Source organism: Cebus imitator, unplaced genomic scaffold (assembly GCF_001604975.1).
Source record: "Cebus imitator isolate Cc_AM_T3 unplaced genomic scaffold, Cebus_imitator-1.0 Scaffold382, whole genome shotgun sequence".
In the NCBI taxonomy this organism is placed as follows: domain Eukaryota; kingdom Metazoa; phylum Chordata; class Mammalia; order Primates; family Cebidae; genus Cebus; species Cebus imitator.
The window spans coordinates 1,012,068-1,029,536 of record NW_016107697.1 but is presented as its reverse complement, the minus strand read 5'-3'; the positions used below and the strand labels follow the sequence as shown (position 1 = coordinate 1,029,536).

At 36.4% G+C, this 17,469-nt stretch overlaps 1 protein-coding gene across 2 annotated transcripts in view; it reads right to left on the bottom strand.

Annotated features, from left to right (window-relative positions):
- Positions 1–303: 303 nt before the first annotated feature.
- The window catches only part of FBXL4 (F-box and leucine rich repeat protein 4), a 65,809-nt gene continuing 48,643 nt past the window's right edge, over positions 304–17,469 (bottom strand). For both annotated transcript variants that reach the window (XM_017507687.2, XM_017507686.2), the window contains 3 exons: positions 7,031–7,102; positions 2,039–2,351; positions 304–1,077 (listed from right to left, as the gene is read on the bottom strand). In XM_017507687.2, the coding sequence (XP_017363176.1) occupies positions 914–1,077; positions 2,039–2,351; positions 7,031–7,102 (549 nt within the window). In that variant the 3' untranslated portion in view covers positions 304–913. The remainder of the gene's footprint in view (positions 1,078–2,038; positions 2,352–7,030; positions 7,103–17,469) is intronic.

Here is a 17,469-nt window from a genome sequence, read left to right as displayed (position 1 = left end):
AGGAAAATCCACATATAATTCAGAAACCTCAAAACTTTACCTCTGACAAAATATTAAGGTATCTGCTTCTAAAAGTTGGAAAGCTTTTTTACTTAGTAGTTTACCTCTTATTCTTGATTATATCCATATTTTTATATTGGCATTATCCAGTAGTGAAATAGACAAATATATCAGAAGAAAAGTGGAAACACTACAATTTGATCTTTTTAATAGAAAGGGACCTGCTACATTGCCCAGGCTGAAGTACAGTGGTTGTTCACAGGTGCAATCATAAGTACACTAGCTTCTCAAAATCCCATTTCAAGTGATCCTCCTCCCTCTGCCTCCTGTGCCGCTAGGACTACAGGTGTGTGCCATCACACCTGGCTAGAAAACCTACACATTTTCCAGTTGAACAGTTAATCCAGAGAAATAACCAAACAGCTAGAAAAGCGTGTCTCTTTCTCCAACTAGCTCTGACCATTTCGTACATACCAAACAAAAACACTTGCCAGGTCACAGGCTTAATAAGACATCTTTACATGGAGGTGTAAAAAATTAACTTTTTTTTTGTTTTGCATAAGTACCACGATACTTTATTGCTCAGTGTTCCTTCAAAAATAAGTTAGCATGTCTCCGTGTTATTCTTTTATCAATGACATTAATTACTGACTAAAGCATAATATCACTGATTAACATAAGGTAAAAATAATATCATCCACTCACATATTCTTGAAGAAAAGTGCTTGCAATATTATATGAAAACATTTGTGCACATTTTTACTTGATTTAATGAACAATTTCATATTTTTCTTTAAAAATCTACAAATATCTTAATTCTTACCATTAAAACAACTAAAAACAAAACCCAAAACCAATACCAAAATAAAACCCCACCAAAGCACATTAATTTTATTACAGAACGTACATTAAGTCACTGAGTAAAGCTCTTTTTTATGAACACTTTTGGAAAGCTTGCATTCAGTTCTAGCACAGCTCTGTTATCAATCTGTGAACAGAAGGACACATCAAGTAAGGAAAGATTTTTACAAGATTCCAGAAGTTTTCTTAAGGATGCCGGACTTACCATTCTTGTTCCTATTTAAGGGGGGAAAAAAAAAAACTTAAGTATAACATTTATATAATGTGCTAACAATGAATCCATGCATGATTTATTATTTGCAATGAACTTCAAATAAATAATCCCTTACAAATTAAAATCAATTGTTTTTCAAACAAGACTTCATATTGAAATCATCCTGTTAAAAAAGTAAAAAGTGAATTTTCCCAGACAATTTACCATCTAGGACCTGAATCTTGCCAATATCCTACCCACTATCTTCATTCCTACCTCCTACCCCTTCAAATCAGCTCCTCCAGACTTTCCTATTTCTGTCACCCAGTTCAAAATTATTTTCACCATGCATTTGATGTAAAATGTGCAAGTGCAATGTGAGCTCACAAAGTACCAATTGTGTGGACAATGACAACTACTGTGACACTGCTAGCACCCCTGGCTAAAAGTAAGAAGTAACATAATTACATACGGTTCCTTTCCGATGAAGGCAGTAAGGATATAAGAAATACCAGAGTTGCAAAAGATTTTACATAGATCTGCCTGAGGTAGAACTATTCCTAAATGCTAGAATTATCAGGGATAAAGGATTCATATTTCTTAATCAATAATTAAGAAACTTAAAAAAAAAACTAGCTAGCATTCATTATCAAATGTATTTCTTTTCTCTCTCCTTAATAAAAACAGAGAGCACAGCTCATGTAAATTTTCACTCTTCCAACTAGACCAAGAATTAATGGTTATTTAGAGTTTTTGATAGGTTCAACTATAAAATTCTGTTATTCTCCTATTTTATTAAAGTACATGTATAATTATTCCCTATATTTACAGAACTATCTTGCATTTTCTATCAAACCAAGCAGTCTTATCAGGACAAAATTTTCATTGTATCCAAAAATTTTCTTTCTCCTTACAAAAAGTCTAGATCAGCTTTTATGTCAAAGAAACAGGCATTTAAAACAAATTTATATATTGTATCCTTACCTAATATGTCCAGCTGCTGTAACTTGGTACAATTACATGCCAATTCTTCAATGTCTGTGTCACACACAGATCTGTTAGCTGTAAGAAAGAGTTTTTGCAAGTTTGGGAGCTGGCGTGCCAGTCTGGTGAAGCACCCAGTGCTGCTCTGCAAAGTTGGGCACCAGCCGAGGTCAAGTTCCTCCAGAAGTGGACACCCAGAAGCCAGTTCTGCTATTCCATTCTCAGTAATATTCTTACATCTCCATAGATCCAGGGTCCGGAGTTTTTTACACTTGGCTCCTATCATGCTAGCTATCACATCATAGTCTTCAATCTGGAAATCAAACAATTCCAATATGTGTTATGATCAAATATGCAAACTATTTAGAATAAATCAGATTCTTAATTATCTCCTATTGTTTTGCTTCCATGTCAACAAATACACATCTTTGTTAATACAGATCTGCCCACTCATTTCACAGATCTACCACTGTTTCATAAAACAGCCAAGAGTAATCATTTATTTAAAAATCTGTTTAAGAGAACTCCAGACAGACGATGTTAATGAATTAAATCCCAAAGCAGTTTGACGTTTTCAGTCTCTCATGAAAAATTAAAGGATTATGTGTTATTCTTTTATGCCCACCATTTCAACCTTGCTGCTGCTACTCGTGACAGGACTTACTTTCTTCCATTTTATATATGGCTAATATACTTTGGCAGGTATATAAGATCTCCCTGATGTGGCATCTGGTAAGCTCTAAAACACTATGTGGAAATGCTGATAGTACTAATAAGGATACTAGTTTTGGTAAATGAGGTGTTTGGGGACTGCATATACAACATGAAAATAATTTAGACTACAATATTTTAATGAACTGTCAGTTATTGGAGGTATCCAGTGCTTACCTCATGATTCCAGGGTAAGACTCTACTAATCAATGATTAAACATTTCAGTTCTTGGGCTTTATATGCTTTAATAATGTTTCTTTAAATAGGTTCTTTTAAGAGGTTCATTTGATTGTGTCAAAATCAGATATTAAAATCATCATAAGAAATCAAAAGGAAACAAAAATAGTAAACAATTATAATGATTATCTCCTTTTGTTCTTTTGTTTAATTGTATTTTCAGCAAATATTTATGCACCACTCCATATGCTAGGACCAGCAGTAAACTGCAAAAAGCAGACATTGTGTACATTTTTGGGAAAGACAAACAGACTAATAAATAAGGAAAATAAATTCAAAGAGTAACATATGGTGGGAAAATAGTAAGACAGAGTGATGTGACAGTGATCAGAGTGTCAGGAGTTGAGAGAAGGGGTGGTAATTGCTGAAATCTCCAGGAATGAGTTTGTTGCGTTCGAGAAACAAAAATGAGATCCATATGGTGCCAGGGTGGTGAGGGAAGAAACAGGCTCTGGAGAGTAGAGTCACACAGTGGCCAGGCCATGTAGGCCAGGAAGGAATTTGATTTTTCTTTCAAGTACTAAGGAAGTCAATGGAGGGTTCTAAGCAAAGGAGTGACATATTATTATTTACATTAAAACCAAAGCAAAACTACCTCAAGCTTCTGTCTGGAGGATGGGCCTATGGTGGGAAAAAACAGAGGAGGCAGCTCATTGAAGAAGCCTGCAACAGTGTAAAGGACAGATGACAGGGGCTTGGATTAAGGTGGCAATGATGGAATTGGGGAAATCTGATAGATGTGGGGCTGTATTTTTGAGTTGGAACCAAAGGCTGACAGATTACATATAGGGGTAATGATTTCTAAGGTTCTGGATGTCAGTCCATGTATGGTGGAATCATGCAGAAGTCTATGAGAAACAGGTTTGGCGGAACAAAACTATCTCCTTAAGCGAGTATACCTGAACAACACAAAACTGTAGGTTGGATAAGTAGGGCAACCAATTATCTTATTTAGAAAGAAACAATTAAAAATTTTTCCAAAGCCCATGATTCTGACTATGCTCAATTTGTGCCTGGGCAATCTCAGTGGCATTTGGACGAACTCTCTACAAGCATAGAATACACAGAAATTCCTTCAAGAGTTTTTTGTTGTTGTGAAATTTTCACAGCACTATTCAACATGCCAAATTCAGGGCTGGGAAAGTAAGAATGAAACTTAATACGTTTTACTGGAACAAAGGTAACCTATCTCTCCTTTATTAACTAAAATCCCTTCTAAATTTTAGTTATTACACAGGACTCTCTTTTCCCCCAAAAGATTAGACATATTTATTTTCTTATTCATTATCTAATTTTAAAAATAGGACAAATGTTACAGAGGAACTATCAGCAAGAATTTAAGTGACCTGACCAGGATCACACAATTAGTAGGAAACTTAAGAAAATGCCAGGTAGGTCCTATGATTCTTTAATTTAGGCAATTTTAAATTACTTCAAGCAGTACTATGCAATAGTGGAATTTAAACTTTTTTTAGTCATTTTTATTTTTATTTTTTGAGATGGAGTCTTGCTCTGTCACCAGGGTGGAGTGCAGTGGCACAATCTCGGCTCACTGCAACCTCCGACTCCCTGGTTCAAGCAATTCTCCTGCCTCAGCCTCCTGAGTATCTGGGATTACAGGCATGTGCCACCAAGCCCAGCTAATTTTTGTATTTTTAGTACAGACAGGGTTTCACCATGTTGGCCAGGATGGTATCGATCTCTTGACCTCGTGATCCACCCACCTAGGCCTCCCAAAGTGCTGGGATTACAGACGAGCAGCCACTGCGCCCGGCCCATTTTCAAAAGTAAAAAGAAATAGATAAAATTTGTTTATTTCCCAATCAAGAGGGAAAATAAGTGTCTCTAAGGAGTCCTACAAGAATATTTATGGCACTGACTAGACTATTCAGGTTTATTACAGGTGAGGCACTACTCCTCAGAAGTTCTTGTCACTGCGAATCTAACTGGCAATTGTAGCACAAAGTTTAGTTTCAGAAAAAAAGTGGCACAACTAATTTAGTATCTACATTAAACTCACTACAGAGAAAGTATGTCATGAGGAGAATACTCAGCGAAGGTATATAGTAGATCACAATAACCATGGCAAAGTCAACACAGTGACCTATGTATGTATACTGTGAACGACTGCTTCATAAATACCACAAATCTAAAAACTGCCATTATGTTGACAGTCAACAACAAAATATAATATAGAAAAATGAGTTCAGTAGTCAGGCAAGGTTGGAAAACACTGGTTTTAGCAAAGGTAAACAGTTTCTTTGCTGTAGAACACACCATTGTAAAACTCTAAGACCAGGCTGCAGTGCAGCAGTGTAACCATATCTCACTGCAGCTCCGAACTCCTGGGCACAAGAAATCCTCCTACATCAGCCTCCAGAGTATTTGGAACTATAGGTGTGAGCAACCATACCTGGGTTCCTAATTTCACTAGAAATTTCCACTCTACCCCCAAATACACAGCCTTCAAAATTGATTATCCTTTAGGACTAATTTTCCATGGGTCAACTCTGGAAAATGCTAATTTAATATAATTCCAACTGTAAGCATATATATAATTCCAATAGTAAAGTGTCTATGGTCAGAGGCTTGATTTTCTAAAGAATGTTGCTTCGATTTAAGGGAAGGTAAGTAACAAGCAGAATAAGGTACATCTAAGCAAAGTTAAACAGGGTCCTTACCAATCCAAAGAGGGCAGGCTAGCAATAAGGAAAATCCAAGCGGCAGTAGCTGGCTAGTGTGTTGTGACAGAAACTGCCATCAAATGTCATTGGGCCCATCTAGAAGAGTCACTAGAGAGACCCACAGAAGCTTATCAAATGGTTTACTATAGTAAGAACTTGACTGGAAGTGAGGAAAATCTAGTGGGCTCCCAAGACTGTTTCTAGAGACTGGGATGGCCTGATCCCATATTTAGGGTTTAATAAAACCTAACCACAAGACTTCAAAGACCATGGGGACATGGAGATAAACATGTCATCATAAAAGGTCTACTTAGTCTACATTGCCAAATCTTGGGACATTCCTGAAGCCATGCTGAGCTCTAAGAGATGTTCAAATGGGACTTATTTTAGGTCCAGGACCCTGTCTATTGATTCTAAATCTAGCATACCAGAACTTTTCTAGAATCTTGCAATCATTTTGCTCATTCAAGTCTTCCTACTAAGTGAATGCAAGGCAAAACTGGAATGCTCTGGGGATCTCCTAAACCTACATTGTTCTAGGGAGCAGGGGAGGAAGTGAGGAGGAATGAATTCTTCCAGTCAGTTATACTAGAAGATTCACTTACAGTATGTGTGCACACAAACACACACACACACACACATGCACACCTTCTCCACACAAGATTTCTATTGTCCTTCACATCTCAGTATTATTTAAAAGCTATGTAATTATGTGGTTTAGATTAAAAGATTAAACTCCTCCCATGAGCTCTTTCAAGGGCACATAAAATCATATTTCAAATCTGGAAGGACTTTAAAGCTTATCTAGTCCAAGAGTCCCTAGGCTTTTAGATTTCACAGACCAGTCAAATTTCCACACACACAAAAAGAGTTCCAAAAAAGAGTGCTAATCTTTCTCTTTTGACCAGTAAGGGCAGTAAAACAAACACAAACAGATTAAATAAACCTATCTATTATCATTAAAATTTCAAGAAAATTATCTCAGAATTTAAAAGATAAATTAGGTCAGTGAAAAACTTACTAAACTATTGGCATTGGGGTACGACTGACATCTTAGTTTGTGAAGAAACCTAGAGAGATGAATAGTTTGTTGGAGACAACATCTGGTTTGGTGCAGAACTATACTATATTCCACCATACTATACTTCTTTCCTTGCTCTCCTGGATAAATAATGTCAGTGTTTCAAAGACATACTTTCCAATTTAAGAAACATGTTTGAAAGCAAGGACAAAGAAGAGAACCATAAATATGAAAAACTGTGGGTGTATGTGGGGTAGGGTGAGTCAGGATAAATTTCACCCACAGGAAGAAAAAGAGAGTAAGTAATTGACTAGTATAAAGAATTCTCAAATACTTACCAAGACACAACTGCCCAAACTGAGGTGCTGAAGCTCTGAACAGAAGTTCAAAATGCTGAGCAGTGCTGTTTGCTGCCATTAGGGACCACATCAGAGGCAAATATGGAAAGTGAATGAAAGTGAAACAAAGAGAAGAGGTCAATTAGACATTAAAGGCTGTCACAGCTTTTCCTGAAATGCAGCTCAAAAGCTAGGTTACAGAGTCCACAAATGCCATTTAATGAGTCCCCAGAGGCTCCACCATTGATTGGCTTGGAGTCAAGGTAATCATTACCAGTCTCCATGTAAGTCTTCACTTTGTATATGGTTTTGCATGCCCTAAAAATACCTATATTCCCTATGACCTCTTGGTTCATTTCCCAAAGGTAAGCAGTTTGAAAGTCTGGCTAAGGCTGAACAAGATGAGCTAAACCACTCCTCCCTCCAAAAACAAAAACAACAAAAAAGCAAAAAGACAAAAAACCCACAGCGGGCTGGTGACACTCCTGAAGAACAGCTGCAGCTCTGACATTCACTCATCAGCTGCAGCCTGATGGAACTGCCAATAGAGTCACCACAAATCAGGAAGGAGCTGGTGACTTTAATGTCAAAGGATTCTCTTTGCTGACAAGGATACCAACAACCATTGAGCACCTGTCAGTAGCAACATGCTGACTGAAACATACATAACATGCACTTTCTAGTCATGTTCGTGCTATTTAAGCACATCTGTCCTGTGCAACGAAAGCGGTCTCACCACTAAAGAAACCCAAAGACTGATGCATAATCATGGATCGTGGCATCCTAAAATATTTTTTTAAAGTTCTAATTTCATGACATGTCTGCCATGAAAAATTGTGAAAAAACAAAATAATGCAAAATATTCAAATTTCTAATTTTTCTTTTATAAATTAAGGAGAAAACTACTCAAACTTATATGGAAAATATATATTTTTTAATATATTTAAAAATTAAGATATTATACAACTTCTGTAAAAATCTGTTCCATGTGTTCAGAAACTAAAAAATATCAGTTGACGGAGAGGTGAAGAATGTGTCAATGAAAATGCAAAACATTTGGCCAAATCCCAGATAAAATTCTCACTGAGAAAGTAAAGTAATAAAATATTTCACATGAAATAAGGTTACTTAAAGTAAAAATAATAATAGTTATAATAGGCCATAGAGGGCTATTATACTTAAGTCTAATTATTTCATTGTTGAGCATTTCTTTGAATTTAAACAAAAAAAGTTTATATTGATTTTATACTTAAGTTTCAACATAACATTTATAAGACAATCCCAAGTAGCTCTCAGAATGTTAACAGTAGAAAGGGTGGATAAAAATAAATTAATTTTCAGGTTATTCACAATACTTAGCCATTTTAACTTATTAAAGGAACATGACATTTGGTTTTTTTGTTTGTTTGTTTTTTGCAGGACCATATCCATATTAAAAGGTTGTTTTATAAGATTTTTCCATAAGTAAGATCCACAGAATATTAGAACTTTTAGAAAGAATCTCTTTCTTATTGTAGGAAAATTTAAATTAGAAAAACATACATGTACATACAGATAAATACACATACATATATATAATTCACAGAAATTGTTTGGCAATTTATTTTTAAATTACTTACTATGAAGAATCGCAAATACACAAACAAGTATAGGTTCTAATATAACATGCAAGTAGTCACCAGTCAGTTTTATCAATTCTTAATCTTTTGACCTTCTTTGCTTAGTTGGCTACATTCTTGTATGCCTCCATCCATTCACATACTTCCTCAGAGGTAACATTTATCATGACTTGGTGTTTAAAACATGCTTGGAAATATATAATTTTACAATATATTATGTATCTGTAAGTAGCACATAACATTGTTCTACATGGCTTTTATATAAACGTTTTTACAATGCGCATATACTTCTGCATCTTCTTCTGTGTGAAGGATCTGTCCACATTGATACATATAGTTCTAGTCCACTAATTTTTAATGGAACTTGTTTGGTAATTTATTTTTAAATTATTTACTATGAATAATTTCAAATATACAAACAACTATAGGGTTCCAAAATAACACCCATAATCATGTAGCCACCACTCAATTTATCAACTCTTAATATGTGTCTTCTTTGCTTATCTCACTACATTTTTGTATCCACAGCATTTTATCAATTTCTGTGTCATAATTGTTTTTTATATCTGATACTTCCTTAAAGAATTTTTCCTTTTGTTGAGAAACATTTTTAATCGTTCTTTTAGTGAGTGTCTGTGGGTGATAAAATCTTAACAACAAACATTTATTGAGTACTTATTAACATGTCAGGCATTGCTATAAAGTCTTTATATATATAAATCCTCACAACAATCCCATTCACTCGTCCATTCATTTAATGAACAGTTATTGCATGCCTGCTCTGTGTTAGGCACTGTTTAGGCACTTGGGATATAACAGTGAATGGAACAGTTAACAACCTGTAAGGTAAATATCATTATTTACCTATCCTATCATCATAATTGGGGAATCTGAGTGACAGTAAGTTAAATAACTTAGTTTAATATTTACCTTCAATCTTTTTAAAAAATAAATTTTATTGTACATATTTCAGATCTGCCCTCAATCTTGAGTGAAACTTTAGCTATACTTAGAATCTTAAGATCACAGTTACCTTCTTTCAACGCTTTGAAAACACTACCCCATTGCTTATCAGTCTCTTACTTGACAAGAAGTCTATTGTCAATCTAATTGTATTCCTCTGCAGGTATGTATCTTTTCTCTCTAATAGCTCTTGTCCCTTTATTTTTTATATCCTGCAATTTCATTGCAATCTGTCTAAAAAATTATTTTTATTTATTTTGTTTAAAACCCCAAGCGCCCATTTTGATTTGAACTCATATCTCTCCTCATGAAAGATGAAGATTCATAACAATTCTCTCTTCAAATATTACTTTTCTACCATTCCTTCCGCTTTTTTCTTCAGTAACTTCTATTCAGTGAACACTGGAGTCTCCTAAGTACCAGTGCTGACAGTAGTTTGAAAAATATGTCCACATGGTATTCTATATGCTTTCCTTCCAGAGATGGAGCTTAATTCCTCTCCCTTTGAGAGAGTGGGCTTAACTTAGCAACTCACTTTAAAATTGCAGAGGTGATGCCAGGTCACTTTCAATATTACATGTATGATGGTTAATTTTATGTGTCAACCTTACTAGGCCCCATAATGGGGTGCCCAGATATTTAGTTAAACATAATTCTGGGTGTTTCTGTGAGGTTGTTTTTGGGAGATTAACACTTAAATCAGTAGACTGAATAAAGCACATTGCCCTACCTAATGTGGGTGGGCATCATCCAATCAGTTAAAGGCCTGAATAGAACAAACAGGCTGACCCTCCCTCAAATAAGAATTCTTCCAAATTCAGGAAGAAACCAATGTCTGATGGCCTTCAAACTGGGACATTGGTTTCTTCCTGAATTTGGATGTAAACTGAAACATCAGCTCTTCCTGGGTCTTAAGCCAGCTACCTGTCAGGCTAGAACTACACTATCAGCTCTCCTGTGTCTCCAGTTTGCCAATTCGTCCTGCAGATTTTGAGACTCACCAGCCTTATCACCATGTCAGTCAATTCCTTATAATAAATATCTTTATCTCCTATGGGTTCTGTTTTAGAACTCTCCTGAATAATACAGTTATAAAAAGACTGTGGCTCCTGACTTGGCTTCCTCCCTCCCAACTTGTTCCCTTGGGAGAAGCCAGCTGGCATGTCATGAGGACACTCAGCCTATGGAGAGACCTGTGTGGAGAGAACAGAGTCCTCTTGCCACAAGCTAAAGAGGAACAGTAGCAACGTCTGCATGAGTTTGGAGGCTGATCCACCAGCCACAGTCAAGCCTTGAGATGACTGGAGCACCAGATAACAAACTGGCTGTAACCTCCTTAGAGACCCTGAGCCAAAACTACCCAGCTAAACCACTCCCAGATTCCTGAGTCACAGAAAATGCACGAGATAATACACGTAGGTTGTTTTAAACCACTAATTTTGGAGCAATTGATACACAGCAACAGATAAATAACAGAGTCACTGGCATATAGTAGGCACAATATATATTTATTAAATGAGTAGGATTGCCTTGGTAGTAAGTGAGAGAGAGAGAGAGAGAGAGAGAGAGAATATGTGGGTGTATATAAAACTCACAGCAGTTCCTGACTTACCTCTTTTCCAAATTTGAATACAATCCTCAGCCTTCTCTTCTAATTTAGCAATTCTTTCTGTGTCCAATTTAGAATTTATCCCATCTATTTATTTTTTCCCAATGACTATACTTTATTTGCCAGATTTCTAATTAGTCTTTTTTTTCCACAACCATGTGTTCTTGTTTTAGTCTGTTTCAAAATTTCTAGTTCTTTTCCACAAGATGCTTTCAGTTACTTCTTTGAACGGCCATCTCCTGATCCCATCTTTTTCTATGCCTCCTTTTCTAGTCTTGCACATTGTCCCCTTCTGGGACCAAGACTTCTGCTAAAAGTATAGAGGTCCTGCTTGGCAATGGCACTGCAGATACTGCAGGACCAGTAGAAGGCCTAGCTCAGTTCTGACCAGAAGGCATGGCCAATGCCAGGTTACTATATACTTTTTGGTGTATCTGCCCAGAACAAAATCTCTTCTTTCTCTAAGACTTCCATCCAAACTCCTGGGTGAGGTAGCTTAGAATACTGTCTCCTGGCTAATTATCCCCATACTGGGACAATAAGATTCTCATGATATAGTTTGAGATGAATTCCCTATAGAATCAGTTCTTAAAAGTAAGAGTTGCAGTGGCTCACGCCTATAATCCTAACACTCTGGGACGCCAAGGAGAGAGGACAGCTTGAGCCCAGGATTTCAAAAACAATCTGGGCAACATGGTGTGACCTAATCTCTACAAAAATAAAAATAATTAGCCAGGTATACTGGCACCGCCTGTGGTCCCAGCTACTTGGGAGGCTGAAGTGGGAAGATCACTCGAGACCAGGAGGTTGAGGCTGCAATGAGCTGTGATCATTCCACTGTACTCCAGTCTGAGCGACTGGGCACCTCACCCCCCAAAAAAGGGTAAGGTAATAGTAAGAAAAAATATTTATTGTCAAGAATACTATATTAACTTGTCTGGACTGTTCCTTAGAGAAATCATAACTTTTGCTTATTGTGTATCTTAAAGAATGTAACTTTAAGGCACAGACCTAACAGCATATCCCCCTAACTCACTTTTGAACTAAAGTTTAATTATGTATATCTAGAAAACATTTGTGAAATGGTAGATGCATTATTTTTTCTGGGAGAATTTCAAGTCACAGAAGAGGAATTCACAGCAAATATTTTACAGTAATGTAAATCAGTCTGTACATTAAACTGGGAATCAGAAAATCATTTAATATTAGGGAGAACTGTCATTTTTTTAAATCCTCACCTTAAAAAGGAACTAACATAGAACAAAAGAGATTTACGTTGAATGATACAACTGATCTTTGCTGAATAAGAGATGTGAGATCAAATGTAGACCAAGATAATGCGAGATGGAGGTAATGGTAATGGAAAGAACCACGATGACCTTGCAAGAGATACTGTGAGGAATTAACAAGAAGTCAAATAGAGATAAATAAAAGGGCTGACAGATAGCACTGGGGTGAGTAGGCACAAATTAACACGGTTTCGTGGCTTTCTCCAGCAAAGCTCATCAGTGAAAAGCCAGAGACTGCGGGAGCACCCAGGTTTAGAGAACATGCCTATGGAATCTGTTTACAATGTCTTTCAATCCAGTTAACCCGCTGCCTCCTAAAATATCTTTAGAATATTCTTTCTCCATGCTATTAGTATTCAGAATTAAAACGTTGTTACTGATGTCAAAACAAAGAGAATACGCTATGGAGAAATTAACTCCTCATTTCCAGATCTAGAAGGGCCTGATTTTGTAAAGACCACCAACTCAACATTTTAGAGCAGGAATTGGCAAACTACTGCCCAAAGGCCAAATCCAGCCTCCGGCCTGTTTTGGTAAATAAAGTTTTATTGGAACACAGACATACCTACTCATTGATATACTGTCTGTAACTATTTTCACATTACAACAGCAGGATTGAGTAGTTGTGACAGAGCCCATAGGGCCTGTAAGGCCTAAAGTGTTTACTACCTAGCCCTTCACATAAAAAGTTTGCCGATCACCACTCAGGAGAACAAAACAATTCTACTATAATGGGTACATCCAGCACTGCTACATACCTAGAACACACAAATGGATGGATCAAAGCTCCATTATTAGGTGTACTGTGAAAATGGCACAGTATTTTATTTACTCAGAAATAAAAAGTGAAAAAATTCCATGAATCTCTTATTTAAGACATAAAGTATCTTTCAGGTCCCCAAGTCTACACATTCTACTGGTTAGGTCTCTAAAACTCATTCAATAGAAGTATGAGGGTAGTTCTATAAAACTAAAATATAATTAAAATAGTAGCTTTAATAATGCAAGGTAGCAAATTCATTTTCAAATGAGTTTGTAATTTTCAAACAAAGGCCAACCTTACTTAAATAACTATAGCAAGGAATTCACTAAGAAGTGACTGGGTCCATGATCATTTCTTCTACAGAATTACCAAAAATCATAAAGATTTATTTTACATTCCACCTAAAATCTACCTGATAACCCTGTTCAGCAGCTTCAAAACCCAATGGATAACTTTAAGTAATAAATTCAACAACTCCCCACACATCCAGATAAAGAAGGATATACTTCTTAACCTGGGACCAAACTGGAAGAGTAAACATGTAATTAAATATTCAAGTAGATCACATGACACTTAGCCATTTTGGCTAGTGAAATGCCAAAAGTAAAGAAGTAAACGGCAAAATATTAGAAGTTATAACTGGAGAGAAAAGCAAGAGACAAGCTCAGTGTGAACAGTTTTTATTAATGCAATTAGGCAAAAACAACTGTAAAGCATGCTTGTATCATCAGGGTTCCTCTATAATTCAGAAAAAGACTGTAAAGGAATTAGTCCATAAACACCATACTCCAATGACTATAAAAGGAGGAAGGCTGTTTCCCCCTACTTTCACAACTCCCTTCTTGTTTCTTTAGCAATTTTATTCCCCCTAGCGTCCTTTACTGAAGCCTCCAAATACTCACTCTACTACAATGACTATTGCTAAAAAGAATGATTTCACTTTGGGAGGCTGAGGTGGGCACATCACTTGAGCTCAAAGAGTTTGAGACCAGCCTGAGCAACATGACAAAATCCCATCTCTACAAAAAATACAAAAATTAGCCCAGTGTGGTGGTACATGCCTATAGTCCCAGCTACTTGGGAGGCTGAGCTGGAAGGATCACTTGAACCTGGCAGGCAGAGGTTGCAGTGAGCTGAGATCACACCACTGCACTCTAGCATGGGCAATAGAGCAATATCCTGTTTCAAAAAAAAAAAAGGAATGATTTCAATTTCAAAAACAGTTTTAGTTAGTGAAATGATGGATAACAGATGTGGAAGTTTGGTGTATGCAGATATGAAGTACCATTCAGTTATAAAAAACTATTATTAATGCCTTTACTTGTTATGAAGAAATTTATTAATAGATGAAAGCCTGGTGCAGTGGCTCATGCCTGTAATCCCAGCACTTTGGGAGGCTGAGGCAGATGGATCACAAGGTCAAGAGATTGAGACCATCCTGGCCAACACAGTGAAACCCCGTCTCTACTAAAATATAAAAATTAGCTGGGAGTGGTGGCACACACCTGTAGTCCCAGCTACTCGAGAGGCTGAGGCAGGAGAACTGCTTGAACCCGGGAGGCAGAGGTTGCAGTGAGCCCAGCTTGCGCCACTGCACTCCACCCTGGCACCTGGTGGCAGAGTGAGACTCTGTCTCAAAAAAAAGAAAAAAAATAGATAAAAGAAGGCACAAATTCAAATTTTCATTGACAGCTTTTTAAGAAATGCTATCCATAAACTTCATAACTTCCCACCCTCCAGACTTCTAAAGTGCTAAGCAAAAATACTTATTAAGATAACTGATGTTTATTATACTCGCATGTATTTATGCATACTTGTATACTTTATAATATACCGAGACCTTGTACAATCAATGTATGCAGTAATATGTTTGCTATTTTACATTAATGTAGGTTTATAGCTGTTACAACTAGTTTATGACTTTTTTGCTCAATGTTAAAAATTAATTGTTGGTTATTGTAACCCTTAATTGTACACTCAATATAGGACAGCAGGATTCCAAATTAGTATTCTCCATTCTAAAACATGATTCCTAGAAAGCATATAAATAAGAAACAAGTAACAAGTGTACATATTATAAAGACTAGCTAAAATATAGACTAGTTACATAAGATGATCAGAAACAAATGTACTTTCTGTACATTTAAAACATTTCAAGCACATCAGAGCACTATCTCCTAGTAAGAAGGTGAAATTTTATAAAAGTACATTCACTAAATGAAAATTCATAAATTTGCATAACAAATATCTCCAAAGAAACCCTAAGAACACAACCACTCAATTATTAGAGTGTAAAATACATGTATAAATGTAAATCTTTCTCTAATTAAAATTTTATTTGCTCCACTCTTCCAATTCTAATAAATTTAGTGAGAAGAATACAGAATAAAAGTTGAAGTCTGGGTGTGGTGGCTCATGCTTGTAATCCCAGCACTTTGGGAGGCCGAGGCGGGTGGATCACCTGAGCTCAGGAGTTGAAGACTAGCCTGGCCAATGTGGTGAAACCCCGTCTCTACTAAAAATACAGAAATCAGCTGGGCATGTTGGCATGCCTGTAGTCTCAGCTACTCTGGAGGCTGGGTCAGGAGAATTGCTTGAACCCAGGAGGCAGAGGCTGCAGTGAGCCAAGATCGTGCCATGGCACTCCAGCCCGGGTGTCGCAGTGAGACACCGTCTCAAAAACAAAAATATCCAAAAAAAAAAGTTGAAGTATTTTGACAAATATTTAAAGTAATTGAAACCAAGCATATATAGAAATAATCATCATTTTAGAACATTTAAATTCAATTACTTTGCCCAGATTTGCTATGAACCATCTACTAGAAATTATTTTCTTTTATACAGTTCAAATATACAATATGGTATAGATTATACACTGATACATAATCATAACTTGAAAACAATATTGTCTTTCACAACTTTAACATCAACACTAAGGTGGGGTATTAGAATTCTGATGGATCTCTAAAACGAGAAAGCTAAATAGCATAAACGGCAAAAATTACTGAAGCTCCTTATATCATCTTTGAGGAAAAAGGGGAAAGCTCTCTAAACCTAACTGTAGATGGTTAATAGCTATCCTAGACCACAGAGCCAGAATTTTAGCTCTACTATAAAAGTTTCAGTTTAAGGTTCAGAAAATTTGTCAAATTCTTATAATCCTTGTGTGTGATGAAACAAAATCTAAGACTAAACGTTCACACACCTTTGTGTTGCCCTGCAGTCTCATTTTGAAGCCTATTTTTATCACTGTATTGGCTCTTTCCTACAATAATACAGTCGAATATATCTTTCCTCATAAATACTCAACTGATCAATTTTCATAACAAGCCACAATGGATGGTAGCAGAGATTTGCAGTCAAAAAGACTCGGGGCTGGGTGTGGTGGCTCATGCATGTAATCCCAGTACTTGGGAGGCTAAGACAGGAGGTTCACTCGAGCCCAGGAGGTTAAGACCAGCCTATGCAACACAGTGAGACCCTATCTCTACAAAAAAAAAAAAAAAAAAGACATGGCAGTTTACATATTGCGGTCCTATAACTTTAATTTGGCTTTTCTTAAGACATGTCAACAGTGAGAGGATGGTCTAATTAGCTATCTCTAATGGATGGTGTCCTTTCCAGGTACATTTCTTATAACTGGTTTATTGGCCACTGTCATGGTTGTGTTTGATAAGGAGTCTGCCCTCTCCAAAATATGATCTCCCCCACCACTGCACTCACAAGTTAGGCTTCTTGACTCTAACTGAATCTACAACCCATTCATTCAGGTCACACATACTCACCCCACCAAGTTGCCTATGCCCATTGAAAGTTCTACAAGGCCAAGCAGGATATAGAAATACAGCCTAGAGATACATACCAAGGACTCTAAGAAAGTCTGTTAGTTTTATAATGTGATAAATTACACTTATTATCAGCTATTAAAACTCTTCATTCTTGATTGTGTTTAAGAACAAAGTAATTACTAATATCTTTGTTTTATATATTATCTAGCTATATTAACATTTCTGTTTAAAATAGACTGCATTTTAGATGACAGCTAATGACAGCTTGCATTTGGTTCTATTTCAATTTCTCACCCTGGTCTTAGTTATTAGCACTGGCTCTGTTAAGTAAGAAGCCACCTCTTCATTTGCCACACAGTCAGGTGTTTTTTTTCTCTTTCTTTCTTTTTTTTTTTTTTTTTTTTTTTT